This window comes from Phyllobates terribilis, unplaced genomic scaffold (assembly GCF_046119375.1).
Source record: "Phyllobates terribilis strain yellow unplaced genomic scaffold, ASM4611937v1 Scaffold_5__5_contigs__length_657084704, whole genome shotgun sequence".
NCBI lineage: Eukaryota > Metazoa > Chordata > Amphibia > Anura > Dendrobatidae > Phyllobates > Phyllobates terribilis.
In genome coordinates, this window is record NW_027362765.1 from 545,194,961 (window position 1) to 545,208,259 (window position 13,299).

Sequence of the window (13,299 nt, forward strand, 5' to 3'; positions counted from 1 at the left end):
TACAATCCTACATGGGGCTGTGTCTGATGTAAATGATCCAGGGATTAAAGGGTCATCATGGAGAGAAGGTGAGTCAGCTCCGCCTTTCCACAAAATACCCTCTAACCACACGTTTAGCCATCTGGAAACTGTTTACGTGAAGCAAAAACAACCAAATGACTCTTTTGAGTTTCTGCTTCTCTACTTCCATGTCTGTAGATAAAAGACTCTGCTGCACGTAATAACTCCCATGCTAAGCACAAAGCTATTTAGGATTAATTACAACACTTAATGCTTGGTACCAATGCACCAACTTGGCGCTAGCGACCACATGGCCAAACTTTCGTCTGTGTGGAAATTACAGCCTCGTAAACACCCACAGAAGTGATGAAAACTTTATACTGACCAGAAATCTTAACCACAAAGGCCATGTGTGTGTGTGGCTGCTCTTTTAAACTGGAGACACTTTTCTACTGGACCTCAATAAAGACGGCTCAGCACTTTGTGAAAACTGTCTAAATGTATACCTTTCTCACAGCTAAGCTACAAAACCCAAGCAAGTATTGTACGACCTGCTGACAACAATGAGCCATAGACATGTAAGACCTAATACATCAGTAAGATAAAATACAATTGACAGTAAAAAATAAACATATGAATAAATAAAGAAGGAACAAAAATAAATACAATTTACTCTTAAACATACCGTAATTCAAAACGAAACACATTCATAAACTTATGTAATCAGCTATATGTGAACCGCCCATCAAAAGATCATTGAAAGGGGAAATGTCAGCTCTGTTTGTAATCCCTGTAAAAGTATCTTTATTTGAAACTCTATGCTGTGCCATTCCTCATGATAAAGTATGCAAATTGTCTCTTCAGAGAGGAAGAGGACTAGAACTCTAGTGCCACCTATAGGAAGTAGCAATCCTATAAGTCAATATCAGCTCTCTAACAAGCCTTGTCACATGACTTAGGATAAAAGCCAGAACCAGAATCTCAATTTGCAGACACTGTGTTTCAGAGCACTGCCCCTTGTCAGTGCAAAGTATGAGATCTGTTTATGATAAGGTATGAATACATTTACAGATAGGTGTTGCTATCTTTCTTGTGTTCCTGGGCCCTCCATTTAGTGCTGGCATTAACTAACTCTATGAGGATGCCCTCATTGACTAGGGTAATTGCCTAAGTGTCACTTTAGTCACACTTTTCTAGGAAGAATAAGGGCATGATCACATAATGTTTATTTTTTCAGGTGTTTTTGAGTGGGTCTACATCGAAGAATGCCTGAAAAAGTACTTAGAAAACACTTGAGAGACTATTCATTACTATTATAAAACCACTTTCTTACTTATGTTCAGCCTTTTGAGTTTCTTTTAAAGACTTCAGGTTTCCAAAATGCCATGTGATTAAAAGAAGTCAGCAGACCATTCATCAGGCATTTTCCACTATTGCAGGGAATCTGTCAGTAGGATCCATACTCTTAAGCAATCTACATGAGTATGTAGCTGATAGAAAGTTGAATAAAATGATACCTTGATATCTGCGATCCAGTGTCTTATTCCAGAGACATGCATGTTTTTTTCAATATGTAAATCACCTTTTAAGATCTATGGGCTGGACAAAGATTTCCCTAAAGATCCGCCATCACAGATTATTTTAAATGAAAGGAGGTGTTACAAGTATGAGACATGTAATGACTGCCAGTGTGCTCTCTTGATCTCACTGCAAAGCTGTGTGTGATTATCACTGACACAAAACAGCAGAGCTAACAAAGTACAGCAGAAGTGATCTTTGCCTCATTACAAACACATTTGCAGTTGCTGTTCTTCTCTTATGGTGCTTCAGCTTCCATCTCACAGGCAGCCAGTGTGGGGGGTGGGGCAGTACAGCAGAGCTGACAGCAGTGTGAGAAGACAACTGCAAATGTGTTTGTTGTAAGACAAGTTTCAAATCTGCTAGTTATAATCAGGCACATCTCTGCAGCAGAGCTGCCAGCAGTAAGAGATGACAACTGCAACTGCAGAGGTGTTTGTAATGCTGTAATGTGTTAGATTTAATCACACACAACACTGCAGTGAGATCAGGAGAGCAAAGTGTCAGTCATTGCATATCACACTGGTAACTCCCCCTTTTATTTAAATTAAATAGTGGAGGCAGATTCTCAAAGAGATCTATGTCCGGCCCATAGATCTTAACAGCTCATTTACATGTTAAGAAAAATGTGGATTTCTTTGGAATAAAACATTGGATTGCAGGTTAATAGGTATAATTTTATTCAGCTTTCTATGACCTACATGCCCATGTAGACGGCTTAGGAGGGTTGACTCTACTGACAGATTCCCTTTAAGCTATGCCATATTTTATATAAAAGCCAATGAGAATCCTGAAAAAATGCCTGGAAGATGACTGGGCATCTTTTTCCGTGTTTTGTAAAAGTTTTTGTCTAAAAAAACCCCTTAGTCTTTTATTAAATGCTTAATGTATTTTAAAAACATCTGAACATTGCCAAAAAACACAAGAAAACTCCACTCACAATGTGTAATTAATGACTTCACATTCATGACCACATTTCTGTTCTGATTTTATAGTACATTGAAACATCGTAGTATTATGATACAGCTATCCCTCCAGTTAGAATATGATATCTTACCCAATTCAATCATTCTGACTTTCTGGAACGGAAAGCTATTTTGGACAAAGCAACCTATCCCAGGCCACTTTTTTACTGGCATTGGTGAATCTTGCTGAATACTAACACGTGTTGACATATTTAGGGAATGGAAAACAGTCTACAAACATGTAAATGTTTTTTGGTTTTCAACGAAATGTCTTGGCGTAAAGTCATTTTACAGCTGCATTTTCCCACAACCAGATATGGCTCTGTATTAAGTCACATCCTCACTTGGAGAACAACTAGGCCTATAAGTAGATTTTTTATATATAACAGAAACAATAGTTACTGCATTAAAATAGATTGATCTATTTGAGGGATTAGGGCAGGCAGGAACTAGCTACACACGTGGTCAAAATTGTTGGTACCCCTTATTTAATGAAAGAAAAACCCACAATGGTCACAGAAATAACTTGAATCTGACAAAAGTAATAATAAATTAAAAATCTGTGAAAATGAACAAATGAAAGTCAGTCATTGCTTTTCAACCCTGCTTCCACAGAATTTAAAAAAAATTAAACTCATGAAATAGGCCTGGACAGAAATAATGGTACTCTTAACTTAATATTTTGTTGAACAACTTTTTGAGGCAATCACTGCAATCAAACGATTCCTGTAACTGTGAATGAGACTTCTGCACCTCTCGACTGGTATTTTGGCACACGCCTCATGAGCAAACTGCTCCAGTTGTCTCGTGTTTGAAGGTTGCCTTTTCCAGATGGCATGTTTCAGCTCTTTCCAAAGATGCTCAATAGGATTTTGTCAGATTCAAATTATTTCTGTGACCATTGTGGGTTTTTCTTTCATTAAATGAGGGGTACCAACAATTTTGACCACGTGTGTATATCTTGTGTCGTTCAAGCAGAAGATTGGGAACAACCAAGTTATGACAAATTGAATAACATACTGTAGTGCTAATTTCTAAGCTGTAAATTTATTTAGATTCAGATATATGGTGCTGAAGACAGATCAAGTGTAGTAAATTTTCACAAGATTCTCTTGCTTTTCAACAGAACTATCCAAAGTCTATACAAAATCCAACAAGAGCGGTGAAAAAGTGTTTGGCATACTGTATTTTAACACAACATTTATTTAGGAATCGATTACAAACTTAGACAACTAATAAGATACCCAATCAAAAAAATAAATAGTGCTCAGTAAGGATCGGAGAATGGATTCACAGTACTCCTGTCTATCGGAGAGGTCAGTAATCTGAGACTGCTGGATGAGAGGCCTGCATATCCTTACCTCCTAGCATTCCTGATTCTTCTTTTGATTAGCTGGGCTGGTGCAACACCATTATTGTACAGTTAATCAAAAGAAGTGTCGGAAATGTCGAGAGATAAGGAGGTTCGCAGATATCCAGTCCTGCAGTCACAGATTACTGACCTGGCCGATGGACTCGAGTCATGTGAATCTCAGATCTAGTGTAACAGTGATTGGTCAACAACTCTTTCAAGTGACTTCTGATAGTATCAAGGGACCTACGTACATGCCTCAATTTTGCAAACAATTGTAATCTCTTCTTATCTCCTCCATAACTCAAATCGAAGATTTATGAAATTGTACAAAGTTGTAAAATATTACTTATTTTTTACTTTGCATATCTACTGTTGCTCAAAGATATCCTGCGGGGCTGTATGGAGATTCTTATCACTTATATCTGCCTTTGTCAACAGTGGGCTCACAATCTAATATCTCTATCTATGAGATTAGCTCTTGTGTTTATTTCCAAGATAATTAGCTAATCAGTATGTTTTTGGAGGTAACTGGAGTACCAGAAGGTACCCTGCACAAATAGGTAGAGAGAATACAAACTCCTTGCAAATACAATAGCAATTCAGCAGCACAAAAAAAAAAAAAAGAATGCTATATTTAAGAAATCCTAAAGTCTTTACATGTGTTCTTTTCATAAAAACCTACAAGAATCAAAATGAACATAAACTCTGCTGTAAATAAATAAAAAGCAAAACTGCATTTAAATAAAATAGGGTTCTTAGTAACACTGTTTTTGATCAAAAATAGTATATAAGCCATCCCACCACGACAAGGTGAGCCCGTTTGGGATAGTCCTACTCTGTCTAATATTAAAAACCTTACCATGTGTCAAAGTTGACCTCTGTGTGAATAAGGGCAGACAAAGGACCAGGTCCCGAACTGTGAACACCAGCCAAGGGAAGCTTTTTAAATGTATTATCCAGCTCTGTGTTCTTTTCATGCAACATGCTGGAAAAAAAAACAGCATTAAGGGAACCTTAAAGGGGTATTCTACTTAAAAGCATACAGCACAAAGTAAAAAGTTCTCAATATATGCAGCACTTTGAATTAAATAAATATTTGATTTGACCCCCTTTACCTTTAAATCAGTATCAATTTTTCTTTTTTTTTCTCTGTACACTTTACTTGCACACAGTTTTTGAAAGAACTTAGAGGGGAGATTTTTCCAAACATCTTGGAGAAGTAACCACAGATCTTCTGTAGTTGTAGGTTTGTAAAAATCCTTCTGTCTCCTACACAGATTCGATGATGTAGAGATCAGGGCTCTGTGGGGGCCATATCATCACAGGACTTATTGTTCTTTACATTGAAGACAGTTCTTAATGACATTAGTTTTATGTTTGGGATTGATGTGCTTCTGCAGAATGAATTTGGAGATGTCTCACTGATGGTATTGTATGGCAAATAAGTATCTGCCTGTATTTCTCAGCATTGAGGACACCAATAATCTTGACCAAATCCCCAAATCCATCGGTTGAAATGCAGCCCCGAACTTATAGAAATCCTCCACCATGCTTCATTGTTACCTACAAACACATTTGTTGTATCGTCCTCCAGCCCTTTGATGGCAAATTGCCTTCTGTTGCAGCCAGATATATCAAATTTTGACTCATCAGTCTAGGGCACCTGCTGTCAGTTCTCTGATCCCATGTTTTTATACTTTCATGCATAGTTGAGTCACTTGGCTATGTTTTCAAGTGGAAAGTTTTGGACTAAATTCTTTCTTGAAGACCAATTCTCTGAACAGTAGATCGGTGTAGCTGTATCCAAGCTGCCAGTTCTGAGCTGATGACACTGCTGGATATCTTCTGATTTTAAAAGGATGTAAGCATGATGTGTCTTTAATATGCTGCATTAAACAGGCCACTGAGCCTATGGTCTTCAATGATGCCCACTTCTTTGTGTCCTCAATAGTGTTGAGCATTCCGATACTGAAATATCGGGTATCGGCCGATATTCACTGTATCGGAATTCCGATACTTAATTCCGATACTTTTATAATATCGAATACCGGAATCGGAAGTTCCCATAATGCCTGCGCTCTGCAGTGTCTCTGAAGGATGACAAGCTGGATGGCAGCGCTCAGCTGCGATCCAGCCTGTCATCAGAATGCCATCCCAGCGTGGGAGAATTCTCCTGATTGTTTAAAAGCCGGCGCGCGGTAAAAAGCCGCCGGCTTTTAAACAATCACGCAGCCCCATACTGCTTCCCCGCAGCCTCCCACCCCGATCCTCCGCTCCCCTCGCCACCTCCCATCCCGATCGTAAATTAGGACCGGGCGGGGAGCGCAGCACCAAGGAGCGAAGGACCCGGGCGGGGAAGCCGGCAGTGAAAAGACTTCACCGCCGGCTTTCCCGTTCTGTGCTGCGCTTTCCCGCCGGTTATTTCAAATGAACAGCTGAGGTATCAGGTGATGCCGATCAGCTGTTCATTTGAAGTAGCCGCGGTGCCCTCAGAGGGTTCATGTGAGTTCATGCTTGACTGCATGAACTCACATGAACTTTCCCACGGCCGCACAGGTCAGCCTCACCTCCCGGACCCGTCATGATTAGTGTGTGCGGGGTGTGTGTGTGTGCGATGTGTGCGGGGTGTGTGTGCGGGTGTGTGTGTGTGCGGGGTGTGTGTGTGCGGGTGTGTGTGCGGGTGTGTGTGCGGGCAGACATAGGCCGATGTGACACTACTACTCCCATCGGCCTATGTCTGTCCCCCGTCCACTCCTGCCAGCAGGATCAGCTCGATGGGAGCAGTAGTTCCCATCAGCCTGATCCTGCTATTTAAATTGCCCTACTGTGTCCCCAATAAATGTTAGATACATGTCATTGGTGGCCAGTGGTTACCTAAAAGAAATTAGTTCATACATTACCTGTCCCCGCCGATCGCCACCTAAAATAAAGTAAAAAATAAAAAACGACACCTATACTCACCAAGACACCTAATTCCCCGAAGCCATCGATCTCCTGTAATAAAATATAAAATAATAAACCACAACCTTATCCTTACCCCTCCGTAGTAGTCCACGAGTGTCCCACGATGATCTCCAGTTCAGAGCAGCCACATAGAATGTGACCGCTCTGAACCGCTGCCGCCGCTAGAATGACGGGGCCGTAAGGGTTCACCGGAGTTCAAGCAGCGCTGCTCCGGTTAGCTCCTTTACGGCACTGCTGTATCGTGAGAAATTCCCACGGTACAGCACTGCCGTAAAGGAGGTCTCCGGAGCTGCGCTGCCTGAATGCACTCCGGTGACCTCAGTCAGTGGCTCCCGCTGCCGGGAGCGGACGTGTTCCCGGCAGCGTGAGCTTACAGCAGCCATGCACAGCTGTCACCATCTCCAGATGTGACAGCTGTGCATGGGAGATCAGCGCAGGAACGTGGACAGGTAACTATTATTTTTTTAGTAAACTAAGAATTAAATAAAATGGTGTTTTATTTCAAATAAATTATTTTTTTCTGGGTGTAGTGTGTTTTTTCTTTTTAACACTTTGTAGGTTAGTAATGGGGGTGTCATATAGACGGCCATCATTACTAACCTGGGCTTCATGGCAGCTGGCGCTGACATGAACCCCACCACTATTACCCCCTGCCACCGCACCAGGGCAGCGTGGAAGAGCGAGGCTAAGTGCCAGAATTGGCGCATCCTATGGATGCGCCATTTCTGGGGCGGCTGACGGCTGGTGTTTCTAGCCTGGGAGGGGGCCAATATTCATGGCACCCTTCCTGAGCTATTAATATCAGCCCCCAGCTGTCTGCCTAGCCTTTGCTAGCTATTAAAATAGAGGGGACCCCACGTCATTTTTTTTTGGGGGGTCCCCCATTTTAATAGCTAGTAAAGGCTAGGTATTCAGCTGGGGGCTGATATTAGTAGCCTGGGAAGCTCCGTGGGTTTTACCCCCTTCCCAGGCTTCAAACATCTGCCCCAGCCGTCTGCTTAACCTCCGCTAGAGACTAAAATTATGGGGGATCCCACGCCATTTTTTTTTTAAATAAATCCTTTATTTTAACACTAAATGACATTTGAGGACTTAATAAAGATGCAGTCCCTAAATTATTATTTATTTTTTAATAAATTTTTCCCAAAACTTTTGACGTGGGCTTCGCCATATTTTTGTATGCCAGCCAGGTACAGCATCCAGCTTCTATGAACGCGCCATTTTCCGGGGCGGCCGCGGACTGCAATTTTCAGCGGGGGGGGGGGGGAGGGCAAAAAGCTTGGGCCTCCCTGCGCTGCAGATTCCATCCCCCAGCTGCCTAGTTGTACCTGGCTGGACACAAAAATAGGGAGAAGCTCCACGTTTTTTTTTTTTTAATTATTTCATGAAATTCATGGAATAATTAAGAAAAAAAGGGCTTCCCTATATTGTTGTGTCCGGCTAGGTACAAATAGGCAGCTGGTGGTTGGGGGCAGCCCGTTCCTGCCTGCTGTACCTGGCTGGACACAAATATAGTGTGAAGCCCCACGTCAATTTTTTTTTAATTATTTCAGGAAATTCATGAAATAATTAAAAAAAAATTATGTGGGGCTTCTCCCTATAATTGTGTCCAGCCAGGTACAGCAGGCAGGAACGGGCTGCCCCCAACCACCAGCTGCCTATTTGTACCTAGCCGGACACAACAATATAGGGAAGCCCTTTTTTTCTTAATTATTCCATGAATTTCATGAAATAATTAAAAAAAAAAATGTGTGGCGCTTCGCCCTATTTTTGTGTCCAGCCAGGTACAACTAGGCAGCTGGGGGCTGGAATCTGCAGCGCAGGGAGACCCAAGCTTTCTGGGTCCCACCCGCTGCAAATTGCAGTCCGCAGCCGCCCCGGAAAATGGCGCGTTCATAGAAGCGCCATCTTCTGGCGCTGTACCCAACTCATCCAGGGCCCTGGTGCGGTGGCTCACTGGGTAATAAAGGGGTTAAGGCCAGCTTGGCATTATCAGCTGGCCCTAAGCCCGAAATTCATGGGGTCACGCCAATATTAGACATGACCGCCATGAATTTCTAGTAAAGTATTTAAAAAAAACACAAACACCCAGAAAAAAGTCCTTTAATTGAAATAAAGACACAATTCTTTATTGTTCTAAATTAAACCATACTTACCGCCACACCCATTCCAGCTGAAGCCAACGATCTCCTGCAATAAAAGTAAAATAATAAAGCAACCTCATCCTTACCTTTCCATGGTTCCCAGGACAGCTTCAGCTCTGCTACATCGAGATGACAGGCTGGACCGCAGCAGAACGCTGCCATCCAGCCTGTCATCCCGCGGACACTGAGAAGCGCAGGCATGCTTGCGCTCCTCAGTGTCTTTCTGTGACGTCATCCAGATGAGCCGAGGTCATGTCCAATGAACTCAGCTCACCTCATGCACGTCACTGACAGCGTGGGAAAATTCTCCTGCACTCAGCGCTTCAGCGTGAGAATTCTCCCACGCTGTCAGTGACGTGCATGAGGTGCGCCGAGTTCATGGGACATGACCTCACCTCATGCACGTCACTGACAGCGTGGGAAAATTCTCACGCTGAAGCGCTGAGTGCAGGAGAATTCTCCCACGCTGTCAGTGACGTACATGAGGTGAGCCGAGTTCATTGTCGGCTCATCTGGATGCCGTCACAGCCAGACACTGAGGAGTGGAAGTATGCCTGCGCTTCTCAGTGTCTGCGGGATGACAGGCTGGATGGCAGCGTTCTGCTGCGGTCCAGCCTGTCATCTCGATGTAGCAGAGCTGGAGCCGTCGTGGGAGCCATGGAAAGGTAAGGATGAGGTTGCTTTATTATTTTTCTTTTATTGCAGGAGATCGTTGGCTTCAGCTGGAATGGGCGTGATGGTAAGTATGGTTTAATTTAGAACAATAAAGAATTGTGTGTTTATTTCAATTAAAGGACTTTTTTCTGGGTGTTTGTGTTTTTTTTAAATACTTTACTAGAAATTCATGGTGGTCATGTCTAATATTGGCGTGACCCCATGAATTTCGGGCTTAGGGCCAGCTGATAATGCCAAGCTGGCCTTAACCCCTTTATTACCCAGTGAGCCACCGCATCAGGGCCCTGGATGAGTTGGGTACAGCGCCAGAAGATGGCGCTTCTATGAACGCGCCATTTTCCGGGGCGGCTGCGGACTGCAATTTGCAGCGGGTGGGGCCCAGAAAGCTTGGGCCTCCCTGCGCTGCAGATTCCAGCCCCCAGCTGCCTAGTTGTACCTGGCTGGACACAAAAATAGGGCGAAGCTCCACGTTTTTTTTTTTTTAAATTCATGAAATTCATGGAATAATTCAGAAAAAAAGGGCTTCCCTATATTGTTGTGTCCGGCTAGGTACAAATAGGCTGCTGGTGGTTGGGGGCAGCCCGTTCCTGCCTGCTGTACCTGACTGGACACAAATATAGGGCGAAGCCCCACATCAATTTTTTTAAATTATTTCATGAATTTCCTGAAATGATTTAAAAAAAATTGACGTGGGGCTTCGCACTATATTTGTGTCCAGCCAGGTACAGCAGGCAGGAACGGGCTGCCCCCAACCACCAGCTGCCTATTTGTACCTGGTTGGACACAACAATATAGGGAAGCCCTTTTTTTCTTAATTATTTCATGAATTTCATGAAATAATTAAAAAAAAAAAATACGTGAAGCTTCTCCCTATTTTTGTGTCCAGCCAGGTACAACTAGGCAGCTGGGGGATGGAATCTGCAGCGCAGGGAGGCCCAAGCTTTCTGCCCCCCCCCCTCCCCCCGCTGAAAATTGCAGTCCGCAGCCACCCCGGAAAATGGCGCGTTCATAGAAGCTGGATGCTGTACCTGGCTGGCATACAAAAATATGGCGAAGCCCACGTCAAAAGTTTTGGGAAAAATTAATTAAAAAATAAATAATAATTTAGGGACTGCATCTTTATTAACTCCTCAAATGTCATTTAGTGTTAAAATAAAGGACTTATTTTAAAAAAAATTGACGTGGGGCTTCGCCCTATATTTGTGTCCAGCCAGGTACAGCAGGCAGGAACAGGCTGCCCCCAACCACCAGCTGCCTATTTGTACCTGGCCGGACACAACAATATAGGGAAGCCCTTTTTTAAAAAAATTATTTCATGAAATAATTAAAAAAAAATTGACGTGGGGCTTCGCACTATATTTGTGTCCAGCCAGGTACAGCAGGCAGGAATGGGCTGCCCCCAACCACCAGCTGCCTATTTGTACCTGGTTGGACACAACAATATAGGGAAGCCCTTTTTTTCTTAATTATTCCATGAATTTCATGAAATAATTTTAAAAAAAATGCGTGGGGCTTCGCCCTATTTTTGTGCCCAGCCAGATACAACTAGGCAGCTGGGGGCTGGAATCCGCAGCGCAGGGAGACCCAAGCTTTCTGGGCCACCCCCGCTGCAAATTGCAGTCCGCAGCCGCCCCAGAAAATGGCGCGTTCATAGAAGCGCCATCTTCTGGCGCTGTACCCAACTCATCCAGGGCCCTGGTGCGGTGGCTCACTGGGTAATAAAGGGGTTAAGGCCAGCTTGGCATTATCAGCTGGCCCTAAGCCCAAAATTCATGGGGTCACGCCAATATTAGACATGACCGCCATGAATTTCTAGTAAAGTATTTAAAAAAACACAACACCCAGAAAAAAGTCCTTTAATTGAAATAAACACACAATTCTTTATTGTTCTAAATTAAACCATACTTACCATCACGCCCATTCCAGCTGAAGCCAACGATCTCCTGCAATAAAAGTAAAATAATAAAGCAACCTCATCCTTACCTTTCCATGGCTCCCACGACAGCTTCAGCTCTGCTACATCGAGATGACAGGCTGGACCGCAGCAGAACGCTGCCATCCATCCTGTCATCCCGCAGACACTGAGAAGCGCAGGCATACTTCCACTCCTCAGTGTCTGGCTGTGACGGCATCCAGATGAGCCGAGGTCATGTCCAATGAACTCCGCTCACTTCATGCACGTCACTGACAGCGTGGGAAAATTCTCCTGCACTCAGCACTTCAGCGTGAGAATTTTCCCACGCTGTCAGTGACGTGCATGAGGTGAGCTGAGTTCATTGGACATGACCTCACCTCATGTATGTCACTGACAGCGTGGGAGAATTCTCACGCTGAAGCGCTGAGTGCAGGAGAATTTTCCCACGCTGTCAGTGACGTGCATGAGGTGAGCTGAGTTCATTGGACATGAACTCGGCTCATCTGGATGACGTCACAGAGAGACACTGAGGAGCGCAAGCATGCCTGCGCTTCTCAGTGTCCGCGGGATGACAGGCTGGATGGCAGCTTTCTGCTGCGGTCCAGCCTGTCATCTCGATGTAGCAGAGCTGAAGCTGTCGTGGGAACCATGGAAAGGTAAGGATGAGGTTGGTTTATTATTTTTCTTTTATTGCAGGAGATCGTTGGCTTCAGCTGGAATGGGCGTGATGGTAAGTATGGTTTAATTTAGAACAATAAAGAATTGTGTCTTTATTTCAATTAAAGGACTTTATTCTGGGTGTTTGTGTTTTCTTTTAACTTTGACTATGGGGTTAGTAATGGGGGTGTCTTATAGACGCCTCTCCATTACTAACCTGGGCTTGATGTCAGCTGGCATTATAAGCTGACATCAACCCCAACCCTATTACCCCCTGCCACCGCACCAGGGCAGCGTGGAAGAGCGAGGCTAAGTGCCAGAATTGGCGCATCCTATGGATGCGCCATTTCTGGGGCGGCTGACGGCTGGTGTTTCTAGCCTGGGAGGGGGCCAATATTCATGGCACCCTTCCTGGGCTATTAATATCAGCCCCCAGCTGTCTGCCTAGCCTGTGCTAGCTATTAAATTAGGGGGGACCCCACGTCATTTTTTTTGGGGGGTCCCCCATTTTAATAGCTAGTAAAGGCTAGGTATTCAGCTGGGGGCTGATATTAGTAGCCTGGGAAGCTCCGTGGGTATTACCCCCTTCCCAGGCTTCAAACATTTGCCCCAGCTGTCTGCTTAACCTCCGCTAGAGCCTAAAATTAAGGGGAACCCCACGCCAATTTTTTTTTAAATAAATCCTTTATTTTAACACTAAATGACAAGTACAGTAATCAACACTATCACTGTACTTCATATATATGTGACTGACATGTTTTTATCTATCTAATCTATGTGTGATTCTCTATTCCTTCTATTCTAAATTGTCGGGTACAGATGCTGAATTGCCGGCCGGCTTTCTTAAAGAGACGGTGCATGAAAACACTATTATTTTTTTAAATAAATCCTTTACACTAAATGACAAGTTCTGTAAGCAACACTGTCACTGTACTTCTTATATATGTGACTGACATGTTTCTATCTATCTAATCTATGTGTGAAGCTCTATTCTGTCTGTTATAAATTGTCGGGTACAGATGCTGAATTGCCGGCCGGCTTTTTTAA

At 43.6% G+C, this 13,299-nt stretch overlaps 1 protein-coding gene across 1 annotated transcript in view; it reads left to right on the forward strand.

Annotated features, from left to right (window-relative positions):
• Window positions 1-13,299, forward strand: part of LOC141271656 (uncharacterized) — a 188,877-nt gene that overhangs the window by 12,927 nt on the left and 162,651 nt on the right. The window contains exon 4 of the mRNA XM_073681698.1: window positions 42-68. Coding sequence (XP_073537799.1) covers window positions 42-68 — 27 coding nt within the window. The remainder of the gene's footprint in view (window positions 1-41; window positions 69-13,299) is intronic.